Genomic DNA, 12761 nt, shown 5'->3' on the forward strand with positions numbered 1-12761 from the left:
CACCAGTCTTGCATGATCGCGGATGAAGTAGTCGCACGATTGGTCATGCTACTGGTCATGCCACCTGTTTTACGACCTCACGATCGGTAGTGCGACCAGTCGGCCTCAGACTAGAGTTATCGACCCATTTGGTTGTCCAAAATACGGAAACTAATGCGAGAAAATATAGTTTTCTTGTGATGTGATTAATGGCTGGGGAGCTGCTTAGTATACTGGATTGTTACACTGGGTTTGACAGGTAAGAGGATGCAGTTAGTGAATATGTGCATTTGGTTTACACTGGATACTGCATAATGTCCCCCAGAGCACATTGAAGTCATGCAAAATGCAGAGAAATGGGTGTGATTCGGTCCCTTAGCCCACGTGTGTTTGTTTACATTGATATAACGCGGAAAAGAGCTGGACAACAGATGTCGTCCTTTCGAGTGTTCAATGGGCCCAGGCAGGTAATGTTTCCCGTGAAATGCTAATGGCCTGGTGAAATTAATAAAAGTGCTACAGCCACTGGGGCTACATGAGAATACATAGTGAAATTAATTGTGGTCTGAGGCCTGATATAGTAGGATGTTTGACACAGGGTGACACACTTTGATACCTAATTGTGAGGTAACTATGACAGTTACAGCACTCAAAATGTACATGCTAATTGTCCAGATAGGTGGAAATCTGAAACTAATCAGTTTGGGTGGTGAATATTTTATTTTGTTTAATTAAATTAAATTTTATTATATTTATATTTTCAAAATTTGTAATTTCACAAATTATGACATGATTCAGCCTGCATTGTACCCCTATCAGGTCATAGGTAATTCTTTTCAATCAGACTGTATCCCTACACCCTATGAGAGCCTCACTTTGAAGGTTAAGGTCAAATAAGTCAATATGGAGGATTTCTTCAATGATGTTTGACACAGGGTGACACACTTTGATATCTAATTGTCAGGTAACTATGACAGTTACAGCACTCAAAATGTACATGATAATTGTGCAGATAGGTGGAAATCTGAAAGTTATCAGTTTGGGTGATGAATATTTTATTTCTTTAAATTAAATTAAATTTTATTATATTTATATTTTGAAATTTGTAATTTCACAAATTATAACATGATTTGACCTGCATTGTACCCGTATCAGGTCATAGGTCATTCTTTTCAATCAGAATGTATCCCTGCACCCTGTGAGAGCCTCACTTTGAGTAATTGGGCTAATTGAATAAGTGAAAATGGAGGCTTTTTTTCAAAAATACCAGAGGGTAATTTTTTCAAAATGTGATCTGGGCCAAATGGTGAATGTATAATATGGAATGGGCCTCCCAGACCAAATGGATATGGTGCTATTAAGTTCAAATCACCAATCACAGGCCAGTATCGTACAGTAAATGCTCACAGATTAAGTTTCATGGTCTTTAATAAGGAGATGGACATAGATGGCAGTGACATCAGTCACCTGTGTCATAACCGTCTTTGTATGTTTAAAGATCACTTATCTGCTGAGCCACATGCAATTAACAGCTCGCGCATACAATGTGTGAACCGGGATGTCTGTCAGGGACATGGACAATACCCTCCCTGCCTCTTGCATCTCAGAATGCATAACATATAAGAATGTAAAACAATAACAAAGTTAATTTAAAGAAATATTTTATGTCATAAAATCACATATAAATATCACATATAAATACTAAAAGAAACAACACTAATCCAAATAAATTATATTACATTTATTTACAGCACCCAAATAACAATCACATTCATTCTCCACTCCTACTTACTAACCCTAATTATATCCCTCTCACATACCACTAATCACCAGCACTCCCTCAACACTCACACTTCTCATATATAATAAACATACATTATCACCACTTTACACATAATTTCATATAAAAATATCACGTATCACAACACACAAAATAATATACTAAAACCACACAGTTCAATATAAAATGTTTCAGTTCATACCACAATCCTTATGATTCACTTCCTCGTGATCACCTTTTATATACATATATTGTTCTAACTAAATTATGTACTAACATTAGTTAGCACCCTCCATTTCAGATCAGCTCTAAATACTACAGCCATATTTACACAATATGTTTCTGCTGCACAATAACAATACACTTGTTATTCACCGAGATGCTGCACGATAACAATACACTTGTTATTCACCACCACAACATCATGGCTAATAAGTAGCCCACATGTGGAACTTCAATTTCCACTTCAGCTGTACCCAACTTCCATGAATTAACATCAACGTCAGTTTCCTCGTCCCTTCTTCACATAATTCCGCAGCCCAATCACCTGGTCAAACTCTAACATTGCCCCTCGCTGCTCATCCCGTTGTTGGTCTCAACAGATACCACACAAGCTGCTGTAAACAATATACACTCCATTACTATCATGCAAAACCTCAATATTAAATACCCTTCATACATCAATCATTTTCATCATTTCACACATGTCCACATTATACAGGTTTCACAACGTATACGTTAATAACACGTACAACTTACTTCATGTGCATAATTCAATTCACATTATACATTTAATAAACACATAAATACATATAGCAAACAATTTCATTACTTTACACAATGTCCGCATTTCACAAGTTACACTGAGCATTTGCTAAATATATACATTTAATATAGCAAACTAAATACAGACCAAAATAACATTCAAATGTCACACCTCTGTAACACAATACATGTGTAAAATATTTAATTTACTTACGGTTAAACAATAACCCGAACTTCCACAAAGTCTCTTACACTTCTACCAAGTCTTTCCCAAACTGAATGTTCAATGATTCTCTCTCAGCGATTAATGACAAATCATCCACTCAATAGCCCAGTTCCACACTATATTCACCCAGTCAGCTTATCACTCATCTATCACTCACCCATACCACAAGCTACAATAATACAAATTGCTACCTTGCTAATTAAAGACAGCTTCACGTGTGAGATACAAGCTATGACTCATACTTCATGCTTCTCTCATTCGTATAAATTAAAATACTGTATAAATGATAAAAAATGTTATAAAATATATAACCACATATTCTCTTTCATACAATTAAAATCAGATTACCCTTGACTTGTGACACATTCCCCTACTTAAAATTTTTATTTCCCAAAATAAAAATATCTAACAAAACCAAAATCACAAGTCACAGCAAGTCAAAGTTAATCCTTCACAGGATACTACATAACCTTGATAATCTATTCTATATCCCCACTGTCACCGCATCGACTTAAAAGATCGGCACACACATTATCCTTACCATGGATACTCTTACATACAAACCTGTATGGTTGTAGTGCCAATGCCCATCTCATCACTCGTGCATTGTCAAACCTCGTCTGGTGTAACCATGTCAGTGACTGGTGGTCGGTTTCTAACGTGAAGTCCACTCCGTACACGTACTGTGTAAACTTACCTATGGCCCACACAATGGCCAAACACTCCTTCTCAATAGTTGCGTATCTGGTTTCTCTGTCCTTTAATTTCCTACTAACATACAACACCGGAAATACCTCACCTTCGCTCTCCTGCATCAATACTGCACCTAACCCATTACCTGATGCGTCCGTTCTAATGGTGAAATGTTCCCCAAGTTTAGGGAGTTTCAACACGGGTGCACTTGACATCTTTTCTTTCAGTGTTTTAAATGCTGCTGTCGTACCCTCTGTCCACTGTAACACTTTAGTCTGACTGTTCTTAGTCATGTCCGTTAGTGGAGCTGCAATTTCTGAAAAATTCTTAATAAATTTTCTGTAGTACCCAATGAGTCCCAAAAATGATCTCAACTCTTTTTTGTTCTGTGGTCTAGATATTGCCATGATTTTCTTCACTTTCTTTGCCTCTGGTCCAATTTCACCATTACCCACCATATGTCCTAAAAATTCTAAAGTTTTGAATCCAATCAAACACTTGCTCGGTTTTGCAGTTAACTTTCCATCTCTCAGTCTGTTAAATACTGTCTCAACCATCTCTAGATGTTCCTCCCATGTTTCGGTATATATTAAAATGTCATCAATGTAGTTTCTCACATTACTCAAACCTTTCAATAGAGTTCTCATCATCCGTGAGAATACCGCTGGAGCACTAACTATTCCAAACGGCATTACCTTCCAATGATACAGACCATTTGGTGTAACGAACGCTGTTGCATCTCTCGAATCTTCTTCCACTGGAATCTGCCAGTATCCCTTGCAAAGATCAATTTTTGTGAAGAATTTTGCTCCTGAAATTTTACTGAGTAATTCATCAATATTAGGAATGGGTTCTGCATCATATACAACAATTTGGTTCAATCTCCTATAATCAGTACAAAATCGATATGTCCCTTCTTTCTTTTTCACTAACACTATGGGACTAGCATATGCTGAGTGAGATTTCTCAATCACATCAAGTTCTAGCATTTGATCTACTTCCTCTTTCACTACCTTCGTCAAGCTAAACGGTATTGGATATGGTTTTAATCTAACAGGTTCTTCAGAAGTTAATTCTATTTTGAATGTTTCCAGATCAGTTCTTCCAGGTTTATCTGATAATACATCTTGGAATGTTTGCAGTACACCTTTCACATCTTGGATTTGTTTCCTATCTAAATCACTTGAAAGTTCACATCTTTCCCATGTCTCTGTCTTAACTAACGATGGTAATACAATACCCAACTTCCCTTCTAACTTTTCTGTACATTCCCCTTCAACGACTTCCTCTTCTACTACTGCTACACAAACTGTTTCTATCCTTTCTCTATTCTCTTCCTTTGGTCTGTCCAAATATTTCTTTAGCATATTCACATGAAAGGTTTTTACTTTCCCGTTGTCCATCTTTATTCTGTAATCTAAACTTCCCAGCTTCTCTACTATCCTGTTTGGTCCCTGCCACATCATTTCTAACTTGTTCTTGTATTTAGGTAAAAGCAACAATACCTGATCACCAACCTTCAGCTGTCTGTCCTTCGCCTTCGAATTGAAGTATTTTCTATATCTCGTTGATGATTTTTCTAACTCGTTGTGTGCCAGCATACACGTTTCCTCCAGCCTCTCTCTCAGATCAATGACATACTGATATGTTGTCTTTATTTCTGGATCTGTTATTTCATCTGTCCACAATTCTTTCAGAATCTGCATTGGTCCTCTCACTGTTCTACCATAAAGCAATTCAAACGGAGAAAATCCTATGCTATCTTGTGGTACCTCCCTGTAAGCGAACAGCAAAGGTGCTATATATCGATCCCAATCCTTTGGTCTTTCAATACACATCTTTTTAAGCATTGATTTTAATGTCCCGTTAAATCTCTCAACAAGGCCGTTACACATGGGGTGATAAGGAGTGGTTGTTAATTGCTTCATAGATAACAATCTACATACCTCCTTCATCATGTCTGATGTAAATTGAGTTCCTCGGTCAGTAAGAATCTCTTTTGGCATTCCAACTCTTCCAAACACTCCCAATAATGCCTCCGCTACTGTTCTGGTGTCAATATTCTTCAAAGCCACTGCTTCAGGATACCTAGTTGCAAAATCCACAACAACCAAAATATATCTGTTCTTTTTGTCAGTCATCGGATCTATGGGTCCTACTAAATCTACTGCTACTCTTTCAAATGGCACATCAATAACTGGCATCTTTCCTAATAAAGCTTTCCCTACTCTACCTTTAGGAATTGTTCTTTGGCAAACATCGCATGACTGGCAAAACCTGCGAATATCCCCTTGTAATCCAGGCCAATAAAAATGACGTTGTACCCTATTGATCGTTTTCTGTGTAGCCATATGTCCTGCCAAGACTGTTTCATGAGCAACTCTCATCACTTTGACTCTTAACTTCGTTGGTACTACAAGTTGATCAAATAACTTTCCATGTTCAACATTAGGTGACTGCGACTTTCTTTTAAGCAATTCATTTTCAATTACAAATTTTGAAAAGTTTATCCCTTTTAGCGTTTCTTCCCCTGCTTCTGCTAATTTAAATAATTTTTCCAAACCTTCATCTTTTCGCTGCTCAGCTCGGATCTGTTCAGGATTCACTCCTTCAATCTGTATTGTTGGTGTAATCAATGGCTGCATTTTCTGATTTCTCCTCTTCACTTGGGCTCTTGTCTCCATGATTCCTATTGTCTGTGCTATATCTCTCTTCGTGGCATCTTTAGCTCCTATCACGTTTCCAATGACAATATCATATATGGGATTATCTAAAACCATAGCTCTGACTTTCCCTGTGTAATAAGGCGTTTTGATGTAAGTCTCACACCATGGGGCTTCTTTCACCTCGCCATCTAAAGTCACATAACTACCTATCTCTCCTGTCATGTCATTCTCAGGTACTAAACACTTCCTGATCACTACTGTGGAACATCCTGTATCTCTAATGATGGTAGTATCTTTTCCTAAGTTTGTCCCTACAAACACATTCATATTGCTATCGTCTCTTTCCACTAATCTGTTTTTCTTCATTGAAACCATACATGCAATAACCTCTTTATCACGTATCTCTCTTGTCGATTTGTTCCTATTTGGACATTCTCTGGCTATATGACCCTTTTTATCACAAACAAAACACTTGGGTGCCCATGGCCGATGAGATTCACTACATCTGTGTGAATTAGTGTGTGAATTATAGTTGTTTGAAAAGTTCTTACCCGGTATTCGTCCTCTTTCTCCTCCTACATACTGTCTCCGGTCTCTTTCTTCCTGTTTTATGCTGTGGACTGCTCCTTTTCTGGCTTCTACAAATGTCTCTGCTAAACTCGCCATTTTATCTGCGCTCTCTGGTGTTCTCTCTTTTAAATACAATGTTAATTCAGTACTTGCAGAATTCAAAAGCTGTTCCCTCAATAATAAATCAAACAATCCTTCAAAATCTTGATTAATTCCACTCATTTTAATCCACCTATGTACATAACCTGTCATTCTACTCAGAAACTGTGTGTATGTTTCTCCTACTTCTACTTTCGCTGTTCTGAACTTCTGTCTAAATCCTTCCTGCGTCAAATCGTATCTATGTAACAGAGCATTCTTTAGTTTATCATAATCCATCGCATCTTCGCTATTTAGCCTTACATATACATCTCTAGCTTTACCTGTCAATAAGGTTCCTAAGTGAATTGCCCAATCCTTCTGTGGTGACTTCTGAGCTATGGACATCCTTTCAAAGCTTGTCAAGTAAGCATCCATGTCATCTCTACCATCTTGAAATACATTCATTTTCAATTTAACTTTCTGAACACTTACATCATTTGATTTCAACAAACCTGCTCGGTTACCGGTCTCCATTTCCAGCTTAGTTAATTCAAACTGTCTTTCTCGTTCTCGCTCCTCTCTTTCACTTGCCCACTGCCTCTCCTTGATTTCTGCCAACTCTCTAGCAACATCTCTTTCCCTTAACTCTTTGGCGGCTTCCATTTCCGCTAGTTCTTTGGCTGCTTCTCTTTCCCTTAACTCTTTGGCGGCTTCCATTTCTGCTAGTTCTTTGGCTGCTTCTCTTTCCTTTAATCGATCTTCCCTTTCTAATCTCTTTAGTTCCTTCAATTCTTCCATCTGCTCTTTAACAAATTTCTGCAGCTCTGCTTTCTCCAGGCCTAAGGTTTTTCCTACCTCCATAAATTTCTCACACTCCATACTGACTACAAAAATAATTACACAAAGTGATAACACAACTATACTTACCTTCATTAGTTATTATGCTAATACTACAATACTAATATACATACCTATTTACAAATAACCCCATCAGTCATCACTGTTCCTAAACAATAAAGTTATACTTACCATATACTTACCCTCCATAAGTTACCATAACACAATAAACGCTCACATATCAATGGTATAGATAATTGTGTATCCCGTTTTCACATTGCACCATCTATCCCACACATCTACAGTACTTATTGTAAATTATAAACAAATATATATATGAGTACAAACACATTTATCTTTGCTTCCTTTAGCACCAATCACGTGATATAATAATGACAATAAACTTGTCGAATGTTTTTCAGTTGCCCTGCATCTCCACCAAAATTGTCACAAGTGATTGAATAACTAAAAGAAACAACACTAATCCAAATAAATTATATTACATTTATTTACAGCACCCAAATAACAATCACATTCATTCTCCACTCCTACTTACTAACCCTAATTATATCCCTCTCACATACCACTAATCACCAGCACTCCCTCAACACTCACACTTCTCATATATAATAAACATACATTATCACCACTTTACACATAATTTCATATAAAAATATCACGTATCACAACACACAAAATAATATACTAAAACCACACAGTTCAATATAAAATGTTTCAGTTCATACCACAATCCTTATGATTCACTTCCTCGTGATCACCTTTTATATACATATATTGTTCTAACTAAATTATGTACTAACATTAGTTAGCACCCTCCATTTCAGATCAGCTCTAAATACTACAGCCATATTTACACAATATGTTTCTGCTGCACAATAACAATACACTTGTTATTCACCGAGATGCTGCACGATAACAATACACTTGTTATTCACCACCACAACATCATGGCTAATAAGTAGCCCACATGTGGAACTTCAATTTCCACTTCAGCTGTACCCAACTTCCATGAATTAACATCAACGTCAGTTTCCTCGTCCCTTCTTCACATAATTCCGCAGCCCAATCACCTGGTCAAACTCTAACATTGCCCCTCGCTGCTCATCCCGTTGTTGGTCTCAACAGATACCACACAAGCTGCTGTAAACAATATACACTCCATTACTATCATGCAAAACCTCAATATTAAATACCCTTCATACATCAATCATTTTCATCATTTCACACATGTCCACATTATACAGGTTTCACAACGTATACGTTAATAACACGTACAACTTACTTCATGTGCATAATTCAATTCACATTATACATTTAATAAACACATAAATACATATAGCAAACAATTTCATTACTTTACACAATGTCCGCATTTCACAAGTTACACTGAGCATTTGCTAAATATATACATTTAATATAGCAAACTAAATACAGACCAAAATAACATTCAAATGTCACACCTCTGTAACACAATACATGTGTAAAATATTTAATTTACTTACGGTTAAACAATAACCCGAACTTCCACAAAGTCTCTTACACTTCTACCAAGTCTTTCCCAAACTGAATGTTCAATGATTCTCTCTCAGCGATTAATGACAAATCATCCACTCAATAGCCCAGTTCCACACTATATTCACCCAGTCAGCTTATCACTCATCTATCACTCACCCATACCACAAGCTACAATAATACAAATTGCTACCTTGCTAATTAAAGACAGCTTCACGTGTGAGATACAAGCTATGACTCATACTTCATGCTTCTCTCATTCGTATAAATTAAAATACTGTATAAATGATAAAAAATGTTATAAAATATATAACCACATATTCTCTTTCATACAATTAAAATCAGATTACCCTTGACTTGTTAGTTTAATCTTCAGAAGTTCCAGTACTAACATTTTGTCATTTTCATTCATATTCAGCTCTGTGATTCTGTGTGTACCCAGAAACATGGATCGGTGCCACCAGTTGTTCGTTATTCCTCCACTGCAGACGACCGAGTACCGCGAACACTTTGAACAGTCACCACCGTAGCACGAAAGTGTCGATTGCAGGACCTTTGGTAAGTTTCGTTTCAGTACACCGATATTACCAGTGTGTAGTTTCATCAGTTCTTTAAGAATTAAACTGCACCTTGCTTTTATATCCTGGCTGAATACCTTCTGTGCTTCACGCTTTTGTTCACGGGTGGACCCAGTAAACATGTCGGGACTGAAGTTAGCTTTGTAACACTTACGAAACTGACTCTGACCTAAGTGGGTTGGATCAGCTAGCCGCTGCACTTTCCACATTGGATGTAGAGGTTTCAAAGCACTATCAACTCCAGCAGATGATCTGGAATCTCCATCTGTTGTGACGTATTTTATGAGAATACCTTGTAGAGCCAAGTCTGTTCCGATATCTTTTCCCATCTCGTATTCCGACAGCGGAGCAAATGGCGGCAAGTTTGCTGTGCAGTCAGGATGACCACCGGGACACGTCACATGAATACCTTTGTTTCTTAACCAGGCTCCGGTCCAACAAAGTTTATTCTGGAAGCAGGCACTTACAATGAATTTTCTTTCAGTCATTGTTTCACACGCAAGTCCTATAGCTTGTGATGCATTCTGGCCCGGTTTCTTCCGACTTGTTATTGTCGTGGAGTTGTATCTCCCATCCATGGCTATGTTAATTTCATCACGTTCATTTCCACGTTTCATGTTAATGTCTTTCAGTAGCTCAACTTTTTGTGCCATATCTTTTCATTTAGATCTGTTACAGCCGTTGATACCTTGTATGATGTTCTCTGCATGCTGCTCCGACACGGTGGTGGAATGTCCATGCCTGCCAATAGCACTCTCGCTCTCGTATTGCCGACGGGAGTATCTTGGAGACCGATAGCAAGACCCACATTAGTTTTTGCTGCATTTGGGCCAGGTTTATTTGTCTTCACCTCATTGTACAATTTGCTTTCAGGAGCAGTGAAGTCACAATTCACACAGTGTAGTGTGACTTTCCAACAAAGACCCCACTTGACCTCTTTTAATATTTGCATTTCAGGCTCGTCGCACTCAGGGGAAGCTGTTGAGTGGTATCTGAAAGCTGCATTCCATGCATCTACCATTCTGTCATTGTCCATTATTCTCATGCTTTCTTTGTCTTTACACTGTTGTTCTTCTTTCATTTCAGACGCAGTACATGTACTCGTAACGGGACGTAGCAGGCTGTGACGCACCTTCACAATCTGGAGTAGATATGGTGGCTGAAGTGGAACTCGACTTCGTGACCAAGGCAAACTCGTCTATATTCATTCGGACTACTGGTCGCAACTTCTCAGTGTGAGATTCTGGACTTGCATGTTCATGCAGCAGAGTTGCACCCTTATTCCAAGGTGCATGTCCCTTCTTGAACTGTGTCTTTCGTCTTGTATTGCCTTCCATGGATGTGACTCGTAGTGTATAAAACAGTGAAATACTGGGACTGGGAAACTCTATTAACGTGCCCCTATCCACGAAGGTTCAGGCACGCCCACTACGGATTTAGCCTCTGACTTCGCCAGTGACTAACTCCGGAGCAGGGGGGGGGGGGGGGGGGGGGTAAGTTTGAGGTGGGCAGAATTTGGAAAATAGCCAGTAAGTAGAGTCCAGCGGGAACGCGGACCAAATAGCAGACACCAAGTGGGGCCGAGCTGTGATTGGCTGAATTTCGATTCCTTGGGAAACTTGTCAAAAGTCTAAGTCTGCAGTTTGAATCCAGCGAAAGCGCGGACCAAATCGTAGCACCAAGTGGGGCCAGGCTGTGATTGGCTGAAGTTCGATTCCTTGGTGAAAACTTTACAAACTACGTCTACCGAGAATAACTGCATCCAAAAGCATGTCTGGACACTAAAATTAAAGCCAAAAATAGTTGAGACTGCTCGGTCGATAGGTTTTAAAGGTGATTGTGAGCAATTGAACGGGCGCCAAAATAAAGTGCGTCGGACTATTTATAAAAAAATAAACATAAGAATTTTGAACAATCGTCGAAATGTTTAAAGTCCAACTAGCCCAATAAAGGAGGTTGATACCTGTCCTAGCAAAGGTTGGCGTCTATGGCGATCCGATGAAGTCGGTGGTGTCCAGATGTGGAAGATCAGGCCGGTAGGGGGAGGCTGCTAAACTCTTGGTGATGAAGCGGTAATCATCCCCCGCTATGGTTTTGAGGACGCGGTGTAGGGTGGGGTTGTCCATCTCCTTGAGTAGTAGCGCTTGGTTGTATCTCCCCCTCCGGCGGATGGTGACGCAAACTGCGTTGATATCCACATCAACTTGGACGCGGTGGACGGCGAAGTCCCCTTCATCGGGATTGGCTGGCAGTGGGTGGTACGCCTTGTGTTTGGGCTCGCTGATGAGCTGGCGAACGTCCTCCAGATTGGATTTAATCAGTTGATGGAAACGCGGGTGGAGCTTGCTGGCCTTCAGTGTCCATTGTTTTCCTGGTTGTTGCTCTGGCTTCGGCGGTTGAGTAGGGCGACATGGCCTGTCTGGGGTGGCACTCGGGGGAGTGGTCGCCTTCCTCTTCACCACTGCCGTCTTCCGGGCCGGGACCTCTACGGGCGTCGCCGGTTTAATTGGCGACACATCCGGAGGTCCAGAAGTAAAGGCCGGTGGATCGGGTCTGTTGTAGGGAGTGACACAGATCGCTGTGTCAAACTCGTTCAGATCCTCGTTCTCCATCGAAGAGACTGCGTCGGATGGAGCCGGGGCCACTTCCTTCTTCGTCTTCTTCTTTGGGGGGTCGGCGTTGGGCGGTCCAGCAGACGGAGTCGCTGCCGGCGGTTTAGCCGCCGGTTTTGGCTCCCCCTGCGCCGCCGCTGGCGCACGTCTCCTCTTCCTCCACCTTCCTTTCTTCGGAACTCTATCTCCGTACACCAAGGTCACGGTTGCCCGTGACCCGGTGTACGAGATTCGATACTCCAGTAGAGCGCCGTATGTTGCGATAAGTCCCCCCAGGTGTGTGTGTGTGTGTGTGTGTGTGGGGGGGGGGGTAATCGCACAGCACAGTCGATGACGTCTGTATCCAAGGGCTGCATGACTGGGGCAAGAATCGCAAGAAATACTTATTGTGGTATGCATGTCCACCCTTATCTATATGTTCATCTGTGATGTCACTTTCAG

At 39.9% G+C, this 12761-nt stretch overlaps 1 protein-coding gene and 1 long non-coding RNA gene across 2 annotated transcripts; both read right to left on the bottom strand.

Annotated features, from left to right (window-relative positions):
- Positions 1-1705: 1705 nt before the first annotated feature.
- On the bottom strand, positions 1706-7639 carry LOC121377136. The gene is made up of 2 exons (XM_041505029.1): positions 2942-7639; positions 1706-2376 (listed from the first exon to the last, which is right to left on the bottom strand). Exon 1 carries the CDS (start codon positions 7637-7639, stop codon positions 3230-3232), a length of 4410 nt encoding a protein of 1469 aa, XP_041360963.1. The 3' UTR covers positions 1706-2376; positions 2942-3229.
- A 448-nt stretch (positions 7640-8087) lies between these two features.
- On the bottom strand, positions 8088-9469 carry LOC121377406. Its single transcript, XR_005958616.1, has 2 exons — positions 9121-9469; positions 8088-8758 (listed from the first exon to the last, which is right to left on the bottom strand). It is a non-coding gene; the product is annotated as an uncharacterized LOC121377406 (long non-coding RNA).
- Between the last annotated feature and the right edge of the window lie 3292 nt (positions 9470-12761).

This window comes from Gigantopelta aegis, chromosome 7, assembly GCF_016097555.1.
Source record: "Gigantopelta aegis isolate Gae_Host chromosome 7, Gae_host_genome, whole genome shotgun sequence".
NCBI classification, from domain to species: Eukaryota; Metazoa; Mollusca; class Gastropoda; order Neomphalida; family Peltospiridae; genus Gigantopelta; species Gigantopelta aegis.